This window comes from Phycodurus eques, chromosome 11 (assembly GCF_024500275.1).
Source record: "Phycodurus eques isolate BA_2022a chromosome 11, UOR_Pequ_1.1, whole genome shotgun sequence".
Classification (NCBI taxonomy): domain Eukaryota; kingdom Metazoa; phylum Chordata; class Actinopteri; order Syngnathiformes; family Syngnathidae; genus Phycodurus; species Phycodurus eques.
Window position 1 is genome coordinate 15087001 of NC_084535.1, and position 13202 is coordinate 15100202.

At 39.1% G+C, this 13202-nt stretch overlaps 1 protein-coding gene across 2 annotated transcripts in view; it reads right to left on the bottom strand.

Annotated features, from left to right (window-relative positions):
- wdr27 (WD repeat domain 27) overlaps window positions 1-13202 on the bottom strand; it is a 43729-nt gene that overhangs the window by 15034 nt on the left and 15493 nt on the right. For both annotated transcript variants that reach the window (XM_061689691.1, XM_061689690.1), the window contains 3 exons: window positions 11858-11955; window positions 5050-5152; window positions 1203-1301 (listed from right to left, as the gene is read on the bottom strand). In XM_061689691.1, the coding sequence (XP_061545675.1) occupies window positions 1203-1301; window positions 5050-5152; window positions 11858-11955 (300 nt within the window). The remainder of the gene's footprint in view (window positions 1-1202; window positions 1302-5049; window positions 5153-11857; window positions 11956-13202) is intronic.

Below are 13202 nucleotides of genomic sequence, written 5' to 3' on the forward strand. Positions count from 1 at the left end.
AGCATTTGACTGCTAAAATCGCACCAGTGAGAACTTGTTTTGCGCCGCGAAGGTAAATTAGTGAGCAGTTTGCCATAGTATGATTTTAAAACTAATATAAATATTTTCTTCAAATCACAATTTCATCTGTCTAACTCCTGCATAGAAACCCCAACATTAGAACCAACAAGCAAAATAAAATATGCAGGAGTTATGACAGAGAGCAAGCAAGCACTGATTGATGAAGTGCGTCTCCCAACTGTGGAGATTACTGTAATTCAGCCAGCTAGTGGCCATGTATCAAACTTTCCACTGGGTAATCTGAATGTAGCATTGTTGCAAAAGTAGCGTGACACACAAGGACCTGTAGATTTATAACAGATGACCTTGATTCCAAATGACAACACATCTCATGGAACAGTGGGAAGAATTAATAGTATGGTCATGGTAACATACTGTATTTGACTAGACAGTAAAATCTTGTACGAGTTCCTCTGCAATAAATCCTAGTTATGCTAGTTCAGTGGTGAGGTTTACTTAGCGTCACTGTATTGTGACGCTATAGTTACCATGACGACAACAACAACATTAGCATCAAACAGCATTTACCATGCATGTAGTTGTGTTAGTGATGATGCAATACCTTCCTTTGCATGGTCATATACAATCACAATGTACAGTATCTCATCTGGTATTCTCCAAATGTTTGATACTGTATGTGTATGTATCATAAGGTTTGTGTTAGGGCTGCAAAGATTAATTCACAACATCCCCGTATCGATTTATATTCTTATGATATAACTGTATCGATCTGTGCTTTGTGTTGTATTTGTCTGATATATACATTTGTTTGATGATCTTAAACATTAAAGTGGGGAAACTATGCAAAAATATTTGAGAAGGTGGCCAATACTTTTTCCCGGCACTGTATTTGGCAGTTACTTCTTTGTTTATTATTCTCATAATTATTTTTTACCTTGATTCCTTGGAATCTAGGAAATTGTCCAGTATCAATGTACCGGTATGTATTTCACAGTGACACTAAAAATTACTGAAACGATTTCATGTCACTGAATCGTTTCGTATTGGACAGTTCTAAATGAACCAATATCATCCTTGAATCATATCGGCAACGACAAATCATGATATGAATAGGACTTTTGTTAAAATGAATCGTTACACCCCTAGTTAGTATTAAATAACTAAGTGATCTCATCTCTCACCTGTGGAGTAGCAGGGTTGAAGGCCACACTGAGCACTGTCTCAGAGTCTCTCTGGAGCTTGTGAAGATAGCTGCTGCTTCTTATGTCATACACATAAACCTGAAATAAGGAAGATGGACTAAATGAACCCTCATAACTAAAGCCTTTTATTGATAAGAAAATATATCAATGAGAAAATGAATTTATATAACATTTTGGGAAATCTGCTATGAACCTGGTTTGCCCAGCAATTGCAATCACAACATCAGGTATATTATGTATTGTATTATCAATGTTTTTAAACAGTGATTGCATCATAACATCAGTAAGCTTATTCACTTTTGAGACTGATGATGATACCATTTTTATTAGATATGACATGCATTCATGTTTAATGGCCTTTTCTGTCACATAATTGTTGAATAGTTTGTGACAAGAAAACATGGGTTCTCTTTTTTCAATCTGTTATGAAGGAAAGTGCAGAATCGATCAAATCACTTTAGCGAACAGTAATATGGGAATCATAGTATATTACTTTGGTTATTAAGATATTGAGATCAACGCAGATATTTAGAGTAGAATCAATAGTGAAAGAAAGGACAGAGAGCACTCCAGGGACTCGAACTTGTAGCCTTAAGAAAACAATTTATTCGTGAGACGAAGGAGGGAATACAGCAATTTGCTGGAGAGCATAGAAAGTGGACTATGGAATAATGGAAAAGGGTGATGTGGTCTGTAGAGACCAGTGTTAAAAGTCTTAAATTGTTTTTAAGAACTTTTGTTTTTATTCGGTATCAGGTTGTGTATTTTACTGATTGTCAAGTCGACATTGATTAATTCATATTTGTTGTAATGAATTAATATCTGATGTGGTAATAATCATTAATTTAGATTATCTTTGTTGTGGTCAGACAATATGTATTTTAGTGAGTTTACATATTTGAGGAGGAATTACATTTTGAGTATAGAGCTAAAACAGGAAAAGCCTGTTTTAGGGTATGATATGACAATACCGTGATGTTATCCCATTTTTCAAGCTTGAAATTGGAAAGCAAAATGACCCAAAGGTCAAGGACAGCTTGTTAGGAACTCTTACACTGACTATGTGATGAAAACTCTCAGAGACGTGAATATGTGTTACCAGTTGCCCAAGGTTTTTTTCCTCTCTGGCTGCAATCATCAGACTTTAAGAGCCATTTGTTTGCTTCAGTGCCACAAGCAGATAAAAACAGATGTGGAGATAGAGCTTCGTTAGCAGACGACGACTCATCAGATTCCTACAGCTGTTTTGCATTGGGATTCTCCGAAAAAGGCTCAAGGCAAACCTTCCATGGGTAGAGTGTTTCCTCTCCAAGGCATGTGATGCGTGTGGTATCTAACAGGGCATTACTTGGCTAGAGGGACATTTTGTCAATTCAATGTAACATAAAACCTCTGATGTCTTCATTTGTAAGTATTATAATTATTAGTTTTTTCATTTTCTATACTGCTTATGGCGGCACGGTGGCCGACTGGTTAGAGCGTCAGTCTCACAGTTCTGAGGACCCGGGTTCAATCCCCGGTCCCACCTGTGTGGAGTTTGCATGTTCTCCCCGTGCCTGCGTGGGTTTTCTCCGGGCACTCCGGTTTCCTCCCACATCCCAAAAACATGCATTAATTGGAGACTCTAAATTGCCCGTAGGTGTGAGTGTGAATGGTTGTTTGTTTGTATGTGCCCTGCGATTGGCTGGCAACCAGTTCAGGGTGTACCCCGCCTCCTGCCCGATGACAGCTGGGAAAGGCTCCAGCACGTCCGCGACCCTAGTGAGGAGAAGCGGCTCAGAAAATGGATGGATATACTGCTTATTCTCACTCGAGTTGCGGAGCTGAAGCCTTTGCCAGCTAACTTTGGGAGAGAGGTGTGGTACACCCTGAACTGGTCACCAGTGTCTGCTTCATGGAAGAAATAGAATGTTCCCTCGCCACTTCGCGCTTCACGTTTTGCGGTTTCAGTGCTTTGAGGGTTTTTCCAAAATATTCATAAAAAAAAAAAAAAAAAAAAACAGTCATATTGCAGAAAGATGCGTTGTTTCATGTTGATGTGCGCGAGAGAAGGTTTCCCTGCATGCCAAACAAAGACATGAGTTGACTCAGAGGCTTTGTACATGCCTGTACTGTACGGGCACTCATACAAGGCACGTGATTGGTTCCGGGCGCGACATCGACCAATGAGAGCACGAGTGGATTTATCCTATGAGCTGATTGGCTGCGCATCATCGCAGCCTCACCCAGCATCGTCCCTTGTTGTGTCTCGCCAGTTTCGGCCACGCTGTTGTGTTCGCAATAACTTTTTTTCTTTAAGCGATAATTTTTTTGATTAGTTAAGCAAGCCCTTACAATGCCGCCGAAGCGCTGTGCCCCTGCGAAAGCTTCCTCCGGGGCGGCCAAGAGGAAGAAGATGATGATGACCATCAGCGAAAAAGATTTGATCAAAGAGGGCAGAAGTTACGCATCTGTGGCACGCCATTATGGAGTGAATGAATCTACAGTGCGGTACATAAAGAAAGTGGAAGCAAACATCCGCAAAACTGCTTCAATAAGGAAGCGAAACGTGTGGTAACTCTGCGTAATAAGAGACGGGGTTATGTCCTTGTACAGGGGAATTTTTAAGCAAAAGAAAAAACAAAGACAACAACTACCCATCACCATGTTTTTCTCCAAGGTAAAACCCCAGCAACACCATAAGCGCCTCCAGCAGAAGAGTCTCCGAGTGAACCTAAAGCCTCTACGAGTCAAGTGAGAGATTCTCCTCTGCCACCAATGCAAGCCTCTTCGCCTCTCTCAGAAGGCAATGTTGATGAATGTTAATTACTGTATAAGGTTTTATAATTAAAGATTTAAGTCAATGCGTGTACTGTTGTAATCTTTGTATAAAATCTGTAAAGTATAAATACTGTTTACATATTTTAAACATTCTGGTACCTACATACACATCCACGAAAATTCATAGGGGTCGGGGGGAGTGGGGGTAGGGGCAAATCCGACTTCGCGGTTTTTCACCTTTCGCGGAGGGTTCTGGTCCCCATTAACCGCGAAAAACGAGGGAACACTGTATACTGTATTTCACCATTGTATATTCCCCCAGCATTGCATATTGGCCCAAGTATTCTCAAATCTTTCCATTGTCTAAATAAATGTTAATAAGTGCATATTTCCTTCCACTGAGTTTTACTCATACAAACAGCATAAGAAGAAACAGGACATTTTCCAAGACACTTTGAAGGCAAGTAAAAGTCAGTGTCTGGAAAAGCAATTTAACAACACTATTTCAACATGATCTTGAGTTGGACTTTGGAAAAAGGTCTGAGTCCAATTAAAAATGTCTGAGTCAAGTGCAAAAAATAAAAATCCTTGGTGTTCAAAATGGACCTCCGACGGCCTCAATGAGAAGTAGAAGAATCTCGTGTTTTTTCCCAGCCAAAGATTAATTATGTGGAAAATTACCATACAATGTGTCAAGACAAATAACTAAAAGTACATTGATATATGAATGAATAGTAACCATAGCAGGTAAGAAAAATGTCATATCTAAATCCATATACCTCAAATGTTCTTTGTCTTGATACATTGGCTATGATTCAGTTACAATTATGCATTACATTACATGTTGTGAAAATCATAACCACACACTGTTGACAAAGGTCTTAATCGCCCATTAAATCAACTTGTTCATCCAGAAGCTACAATGACTTCATTCACAAGCATTCTGTTTTTTGGGTTTTTGTTTTTTTTTTGCTTTATCATCTTATTTTCATACACAATTCATTTGTCACTTTGAAGATCACACAGAAAACTTGTATCTACGGAAAACTATGTATCGACAACTTACACATTTGTCCTCTGAGCCGCATGCTATGAATCGACCACACGGTGAAATGGCGGATGAGCAGGAATGGCAACGGTTCAAATGGTTTTCATAACGGCGTACGCACCTGAGGACAAAATGCATACAAATGGTGACGAATTCAAGAGTATTATACAAAAACAAAGAAAAAAGATAGTAAATGTTTGCCTGAGAATATTATTCTTTGCTTCCTCCAGATTCAAGTTATAAAATATCAAAATCACTGGTTCTGCTTCAAAATGTGACCCGATTGAGGGGGGGGGAATGAGCCTTTAAAGTTGCCAAAAATATTTTAAGTTTAAAATTCTGTCAAGTACAACATTATATTATGTGACAACCTCAGAACATTGTGTTTTGCTTTTTCTTTGGCTTTTAATGCAACAGAAGGTGACATTTAAAGCATTAAGAATCAGTGTGAACACATGCATCACTTGTTATTGTAGTGAAGTATTTTATTGTTTTAAAAATGTAGCTTTTAACAGTGATTATCCTCTTTTTATACTTGTATTACTGCTAAAATTTTTAAAATGTTACTAAAAACATGGCCTTTACAGTTGATAAAGGTTTTGTTGGAAACAGTTACGGAATGAACCATTTAATTTCAATAGCTATTGTTTATGGTAAAAATTGTTTACAAACACAACTAGAACAGATTGTGTTGAGATAAGGTTCTATCGTAAATGTCTGCAAATTCAAGTTTGTTAATTTTTACTTTGTAGCTGTTTCACATGCAACATTAATAGTCCAATACATACGAATAAACTGATATTGTATATATATATGTTGTATTAGGTTTTAGAGGTATTCAAAGTCGTGATTGTCATTTAAAAAGTGGACATACAGTATGCGGCTCCTTGTGCTCTACAGTATAAATAATTTCGAGGTATTCTAAGACCACGGCAGTGCGCAACAGAAATCTGCTAAAAAGCTAAATGCTACCCCGGCCAATATTTTCTTTACATTTCACAAAAATCCAAATCCGCTGTGGTGAAGAAGTTGGCCGTGGCTAAAGTAAAACACAGGAAAGAGGAGGTAGTGGATGACAAATTGCTGCCTCTCGCCACATGCTGGGCTGTTTCGTTTGCTTTGCAACGGCATGAAATGTCTTTACAATGCCACTGACAGCTGAGCAAAGGTCCAAGCCTTAACTGGAGCTGGTGAGAACATGCCTTTGACATCCATGTTGTAGTCATCAGACTGAGGCTGAAAGTAGGTCAAATACATATCTCCTTTTAGAACTTGGGGGAAGATAATGACAATATAATGAATACTTTGTAAGACACCAATGCAAACTATTATCGTGCAAAATTTTTCTTATGGTTGTTTGACAGAGGTCAACTCTAAGGCATGTTTTGTCATGTTGGCACATCTGAGGTCATAGGTTACAGTCCCTATGACTTCACCTGTCTCATTCTTGTGAAAGTAACTCAACAGGAATGCCTTTAGGAAATCTCATGATCAAATCTGAACTCAAGCAAATTGATGCTGGCATTTAACAATCAATTCATGCACGACCATTTGATGGTTAATTAAGTGCTAGCATCTATTTGTGCTATGTTAATTAATTCTGCGTACATTTAAATAAGAATAAAAAATAGAATTAAAAAATAAATAATACAAATAAAATAAAATAATAATAATATGGATTGACTTCCTATGGTCAAAAGTCGTCCCCGCCGAGCAATCGCTATTAAAAGTGAGGACATACCTTGATGACACACTCAAGCATTAATCTCACCTCTGATGGATTTCTTACATCCTGTAAAATCAACATTTTGATCATTTTTAATATTGTGACCTGTAGCCAGACTTAGGGAGTAACAGAATACATGTACTGGTGTTACGTATTCAGAATAAAAAAATAATTTAACTGTAATCCAGTACAGTTACAGAAAAAAACATGTAATAAGATTACAGGTAATTTTTTAAAAACATTTTTATTATTTTGCAGGATTACGTTTCTAATGCAGGGAGAGAGAGGCTGGTTGTTAAATTGGGCCCTTGCCCGCTTTCAAACTAGTGGGCTGAGCAACCTTTTCTGGAGTTTAGCAGCGCAACAAGTGGGTAAATGGTCACAACGGACCTCAATGGAACGCATGTTTAGTTTTTTGTTGGCCAACAGGAAAATGATGTGACGGTTTTGATCGTATATTCCCTGGAGGATTTATTCATTTTGGATAACATTTTCAAAGAAAACTGCACAGTCAAAGTCATTCCTACTGCTGGTGAAGCTATAGAAGCTAGCATGGACATATGACCGCACTAATATTTCACTATCCCGTCACAGATCACCCACTGCTTTACTTATTTAAACACTGTACTTTATTACTAATACCAGCAGCTAAACTTGTCACGGGGAACAAAATAGTTTTTCCACAGTCCTGATGTCATTGTTTCAAAATTACGTGTGTGCGTGTGCGCGTGTGAAAAGCTTGATCTTTTTTTCCTTTTCAGTCTTAATAATAAACACCTAGTCATGTGGAAATGTTTTAAAACTTTATGAAGTTAGTAAATATAATTTCCCTCACAGGATGAATAAAGTATCCATCCATTCGTGTGCAGCAAGAAGACCAAGGGGTTAGCACGTCTGCCTCACAGTTCTGAGGTTTTGGATTTGAATTCCAGGTGCTCCGGCTTCCTCCAGCATTCCAAAACCATGCATATGAAACATTCATAAGACCAAAAAGATGAGATACATACTGTACTTATTGTATTGACATTTAATTTCTGTTGTCTTTTTTATAGCGTATTTGTTATTGGAGTAATCCAAAACTAATTTAAAAGTAATAAAATTACATTACTTCAATTTTATGGCACTTGGATTATGTTACTAATTAAATTTTATAACAGGTAACAAGTAACTATCGGAATACATTTTTAAAGTAACCCTCTGTTAGCCATTCGTATCAAATATTATTTGATATGAATATAGGGCTGTAGTCACAAATTGGTTGAGAATTGAGACAATGCAACCCATGAATAAATTACGGATGTGGCGGAGCACGTTCTAATTAGACCCATTGCGCCATGCAGATTACATCTATTCTAGGACATCACAGTATAACCCAGAAACAAAACTACAAAATGAAACATTTCACTCCAGGGTCTCTTTAGGGAAAGGCTGCAGCTCACCCACAACTCTGAACAGGAGAAGCGAGAGATGGATGCATAGATGGATGGATGGGCATACAGATGCTTGTCAACCAGTTCCACGCAACTGTATTTACTTAATACAAAAAAAAAAAAACTAACATTAACCCATTTATAAACACATTACGTGGAACTAGTTGATAGCTGTGCCCTGCGATTGGCTGGCGAACGGTTCAGGGTGTACCCGGCCGGCCTCCCGCCCGAAGATAGCTGGGATAGGCTCCAGCACCCCGCGACCCAAGTGAGGATAAGTGGTAAAGAAAATGGATGGATGGTTGGATAGTTGATAGTTGAAAAAAAAAAAGTCTAACTGAAAAAACATCAAGTTAGAGATCTCCCTGGGAACATCAAATAGCACCGTCAACTAATATATGCTTCCAAGAGGTCGAGCCTGGTTACTGAAAGGTATTTCCCAGCACTGCGACCCAGTTAAAAATGTAAATAGAGAAAACAGACGCTTAAAGATAAAAATGGGAAGTAAAGTTACATATTATAGTGGTGACAACATGTCAAGTAATTGGCAGCTAGTAAAACCTGGTGAGATGGAAAAAACAGGAGGAGAATAAAACTATTGGGAGTAAATTCTAAATTCTGAATCAGTCTCTTGTCTTTGACCTCACTGAATAGCTTTCCCATTTGGTAAGAGTACATTGCTGACATTTATTATTCATATATTGGGTGTAAAATGTGACCCAGCTCCTTTAATATTGTCCAATATCAATATTATTAATATTGGACTGCTGAATGGCTAAAAAAAGTGCTGACACAACCTGCCAACACAACACTGACAACGAGCAGTGTCTAACCAGTTCAAGTACGAACACTCCTCTGGTTTTCTAGGTCAGAATGTGGATCGAATGTTTTGAATGAAAAGATGCTTGGCTGTGCCCACACACACGCCGTTGTGTGAGTGTTAACCGTTCCGTATTGGAGTGACAACTAACAAGACTGATCTTAGAGTGGCGGCCCAGAGGATTGTTTAATGCACCTGAGTATTCAGTGTCATGCATCTAGGTAATGTGTAGTTGTGTGTATAAATGCTGAACATTTGATTTAAGATGGCTTTAACCAACACTTACGGACACTGGCCGTCCGTAAGTGCTTTCCATTGGTGACTTATTGCAGTGATTGATATGTTCAAACTGGCAACATATTATTTAACCCTAACTGGTGCAGCGAGCAGTTTCTCATTTCCTTAACAACCTTGTCAAAAACAACTAAGGAGATTGCTGAAACTTCTAAAACTGGGTTAGAACTGTCAAATTACTCAATAGCGGTAAACCATAATTTTCTGGGAAGATCTGTGGTAGGAAAATAATCTTGAGAGATAATTTCGATGTTTGGTGAGATAAGAGCGGCACGGTGACCAACTGGTTAGAGCGTCAGCCTCACAGTTCTGAGGAGCGGGGTTCAATCCCCAGCCCCGCCTGTGTGGAGTTTGCATGATGTGGGCTTGTTTCAGTTAGGTCACATGTAAGTTCCACATTATGAGCCAAATAAAATGAGGACAGTTTAAAAATTAGGTCAGCTGACTGCCCACCTATACTGAAAGAGTATTCCCCCTTCCACTAAACTGGGAAAATCTTTAAAAAGCACACGACCACAGTGCATCATTACATGTTCATGCCGGCATCAGAAAAGAAATTGGTAAGCTCTGGAGATCAGGTTGCAGAATATTAGGTTTCACCACTTACTCTTAAGTGTCACGGTGGCCAACTGGTTAGAGCGTCTGCCTCATAGTTCTGAGGACCGGGGTTCAATCCCTGGCCCCGCTTGGGTGGAGTTTGCATGTTCTCCTCGTGCCTGCTTGGGTTTTCTCAGAAAATGGATGGATGGATGGACTTATTCCTATGTATCCCCCATTGGACTATTTTTCCTCAATTTTCCAGTTTTATTAACGATAAACTTCAGTTTAACCCTCTGGTTCAGAATAGGAGATACTATAATTTTCAGTTTGTGTCTAGCCAGAACATTATTCAAGCACCAATAATCCAGAATGCCAATCTAGTCATATAAAGTAACCCTTTGGTATAAAAGCACAGCAGCATGCTATAAAAATCATATGTATGAGAGATTGCATAGCTCCAACAGCAATAAAATCCCAGAATGCATGACGTCTTTATTTTCCAGGAAATTCTGCTGAACATTCAGCTGAATGATAAAACAGGGTATACACTTACTGCTCCCATTTGCTGTACGTAAAAAGGTATAATTTATACATTTGGGTCACTGTAGCTCTTTTAACCTCCAGCCATGAAAGTTAATCATATGGAACATAAAATAAATAAGGCCAATAAGATTATTATTTTTTTTTGTAATGTGCTTCCCATGTGCTCATCTTGGTGGGATTTTATCTGCTGAGTAAATCATGCCAGCCAGCTCTAAAAAACACAAGTTGGAAATCAGGCCCACATATTTATCAAACAGCAATAGGGTTTTAACTGAGTTTGGGACAAGGATTTAAACTAGGACACAGGAATCACTCCGGAACGCCTTCAGCTGGGCCACAGCAAATATTTTGATTGATCCTCTCTGTATATCTAATACAACATGAAGAAAAACAATGTCAACTACATATGGTCTGACACAATATTTACTAAAGTGAGGAAACTTTTGTGAATGGATGTTTATTTGAATTAAAGAAATAGGAATTTGTTTATGGTTTGATATGATTAAGTGGTTTGAGTTAATTTGATGAAGCATTTGTTCAGCCAATACAAACACTGATGGACATTAAAATCTCATTTTATCACAGAAATTATCAAGAAAATTATTATTATCCTGGTTAGATAATAATAATTTATAATAATAAATGTCCTAAAGCATCAATGCTTTGCCACTCATTCTAAATAGTATAAAGTGTGTACCGTATTTTCACGACCGTAAGGCGCACCGCTTTTCAGCCAGCAAAGGCTGGTTCGAAAAAAAAACAAAAAAACGATACGGCCTCAGAAGCGTGCCTCTGTATGGTGAGGCTTCCTCTGCTGACAACGATGCTGCTCGTCGTTATGTGGAGGAAGAGTTTCCTAACCTCATCAGTGAGGGTGGCTACCTCCCTGAGCAAGTTTTTAACATAGATGAAACAGGCCTTTTTGGAAGAGGATGCCTTCGCGTACATTCCTCTTCAAGGACAAAGTGAAGAGGCCAGGCTTCAAACCCCACAAGGACCATGTGAGTGTCATCATGTGTGGCAATACTGCAAGTTTTATGCTTAAGGTAAGGTAAAAACCCCAGCTACACCGTCAGCGCCTCCAGCAGAAGAGTCTCCGAGTGAAGTGTGAGCCTCTCCTCCGCCACCAACACAAGCCTCTCTCAGAAGGCAATGTTGATGAATGTTAATTACTGTATAATAAACGTTACTGTATAAGGTTTTATAATGATAGATTTAAGTAAATAAGTGTATTGTTGTAATCTTTGTCTCAAATATGTAAAGTATAAATACTGTTTACATATTTTAAATATTCTGGTACCCCTATACACATCCATGAAAATTCCTAAGGGGCGCGGGGGCAAATCCTACTTCACGGTTTTTCACCTTTCGGAGGGGTTCTGGTCCCCTTTAACCACGAAAATCGAGAGAACACTGTAAACATTAACACGGTAAACTATAATTACTCCAACAGCAAATAATCTTTACACTAACCGAAGTGTGCGAAGATCCCACATCTTCACGCCATCTGTGACTGCACTCGTGAGGAAGAGGTTATAGGATTCTGGTGCCTGAGTGCTGAACATTGAGCCCTGTGAAATATACAGTACACAAATGGACAAAAATGCCTCGTCAGGACACGCATGACTCAACTTAGCTTCTCAGAATATCAATTGCTGGAAAAACCTTTGCAATATAGCCTATATAAGCAAACGGCTTCCAAACATTTCATTCCACTTTGCACAACAGTGTGTGGAGAGGTAGAATTAAAGCCAAAGGTAGTGAAGCTGGAATGTGAGATGTTTTCTTTTCAACAATTTGTTTTCCATCCTTGATCTACCACAGTGAAATACTATTCAGTTATATACACGTTTCCACAGCACACATACACCGATTCCATATGACATCCCTACTCTCAGATGATGCATAAAAGTGTGTGTGAAATAGAGGCAGAGGTTTTTTGTTTAGATTTCCATTAAGAGTGTGAGAACGGGGGTCTGAGAGGGCATTTCCAGTTCAGTTTTCCGAGAAATCCTTCACTCTTCTGTTCTGATGAGTTCCAGGTGAGTTTTTACTGAGGAGGCGATGGAAACGTTGCTTCCCATGCTGCAGCTCCTCAGACTGGTCCGCTTTGAGAATAGAAAGCAAGGCGAAAGAGGAGCGTCCAGGTTAGGTCAATCCCCAAAATCCTCTCTGGTATTAACTCCCTTGCATTCCTCAGGCCCTTGGGCACCCATTGACGCAATAGCTCAGCTGAAACAACACAGTCAACAATGATGGCGCACAATAGCTGGCGTGACAGTAGAGAGGCACCTGTGAGGGCGAGGTATGAAATCAGATGTGTGTATCACACTTGAACGCATGCATTGAATCCATGCCACTAGCTGCTGTTTATCCAGTTAATCCAGAGTACCAAGCATGTACGGCCAATGGCCAATGGGCAGAAGCGAGGCAACTCAATAGTATGGGGTCACGAGTTACGTGTTCACACACATACGAGCTATTTGAATGATCAGTATAACTGTCACACTTGAGAAGGGAGAGGACTCCCTGTAATCTGTAAAATGCTTGTTTCATTGCGTGTAAATCATCAGCAGACATCACCAGTTGAAATTTCTCACAGATTTTTTTGTTTTCATTCTGAGTGCTTCTCAATTCGATTCTTCAGAGCACTCTCATGGCTATGGATGCAGGCCCAAACTGTCTACTTGTTAGAAAACAGCAAATTGGGCTCACAATGGTCCAAGACAGCAATCTGGGAGTAAGGCTGCAGAAACCCAAATTGGATCATGGAACAACATCGTTCCAAAGCCATCATTTCGTGTGGAATCTCCCCCTG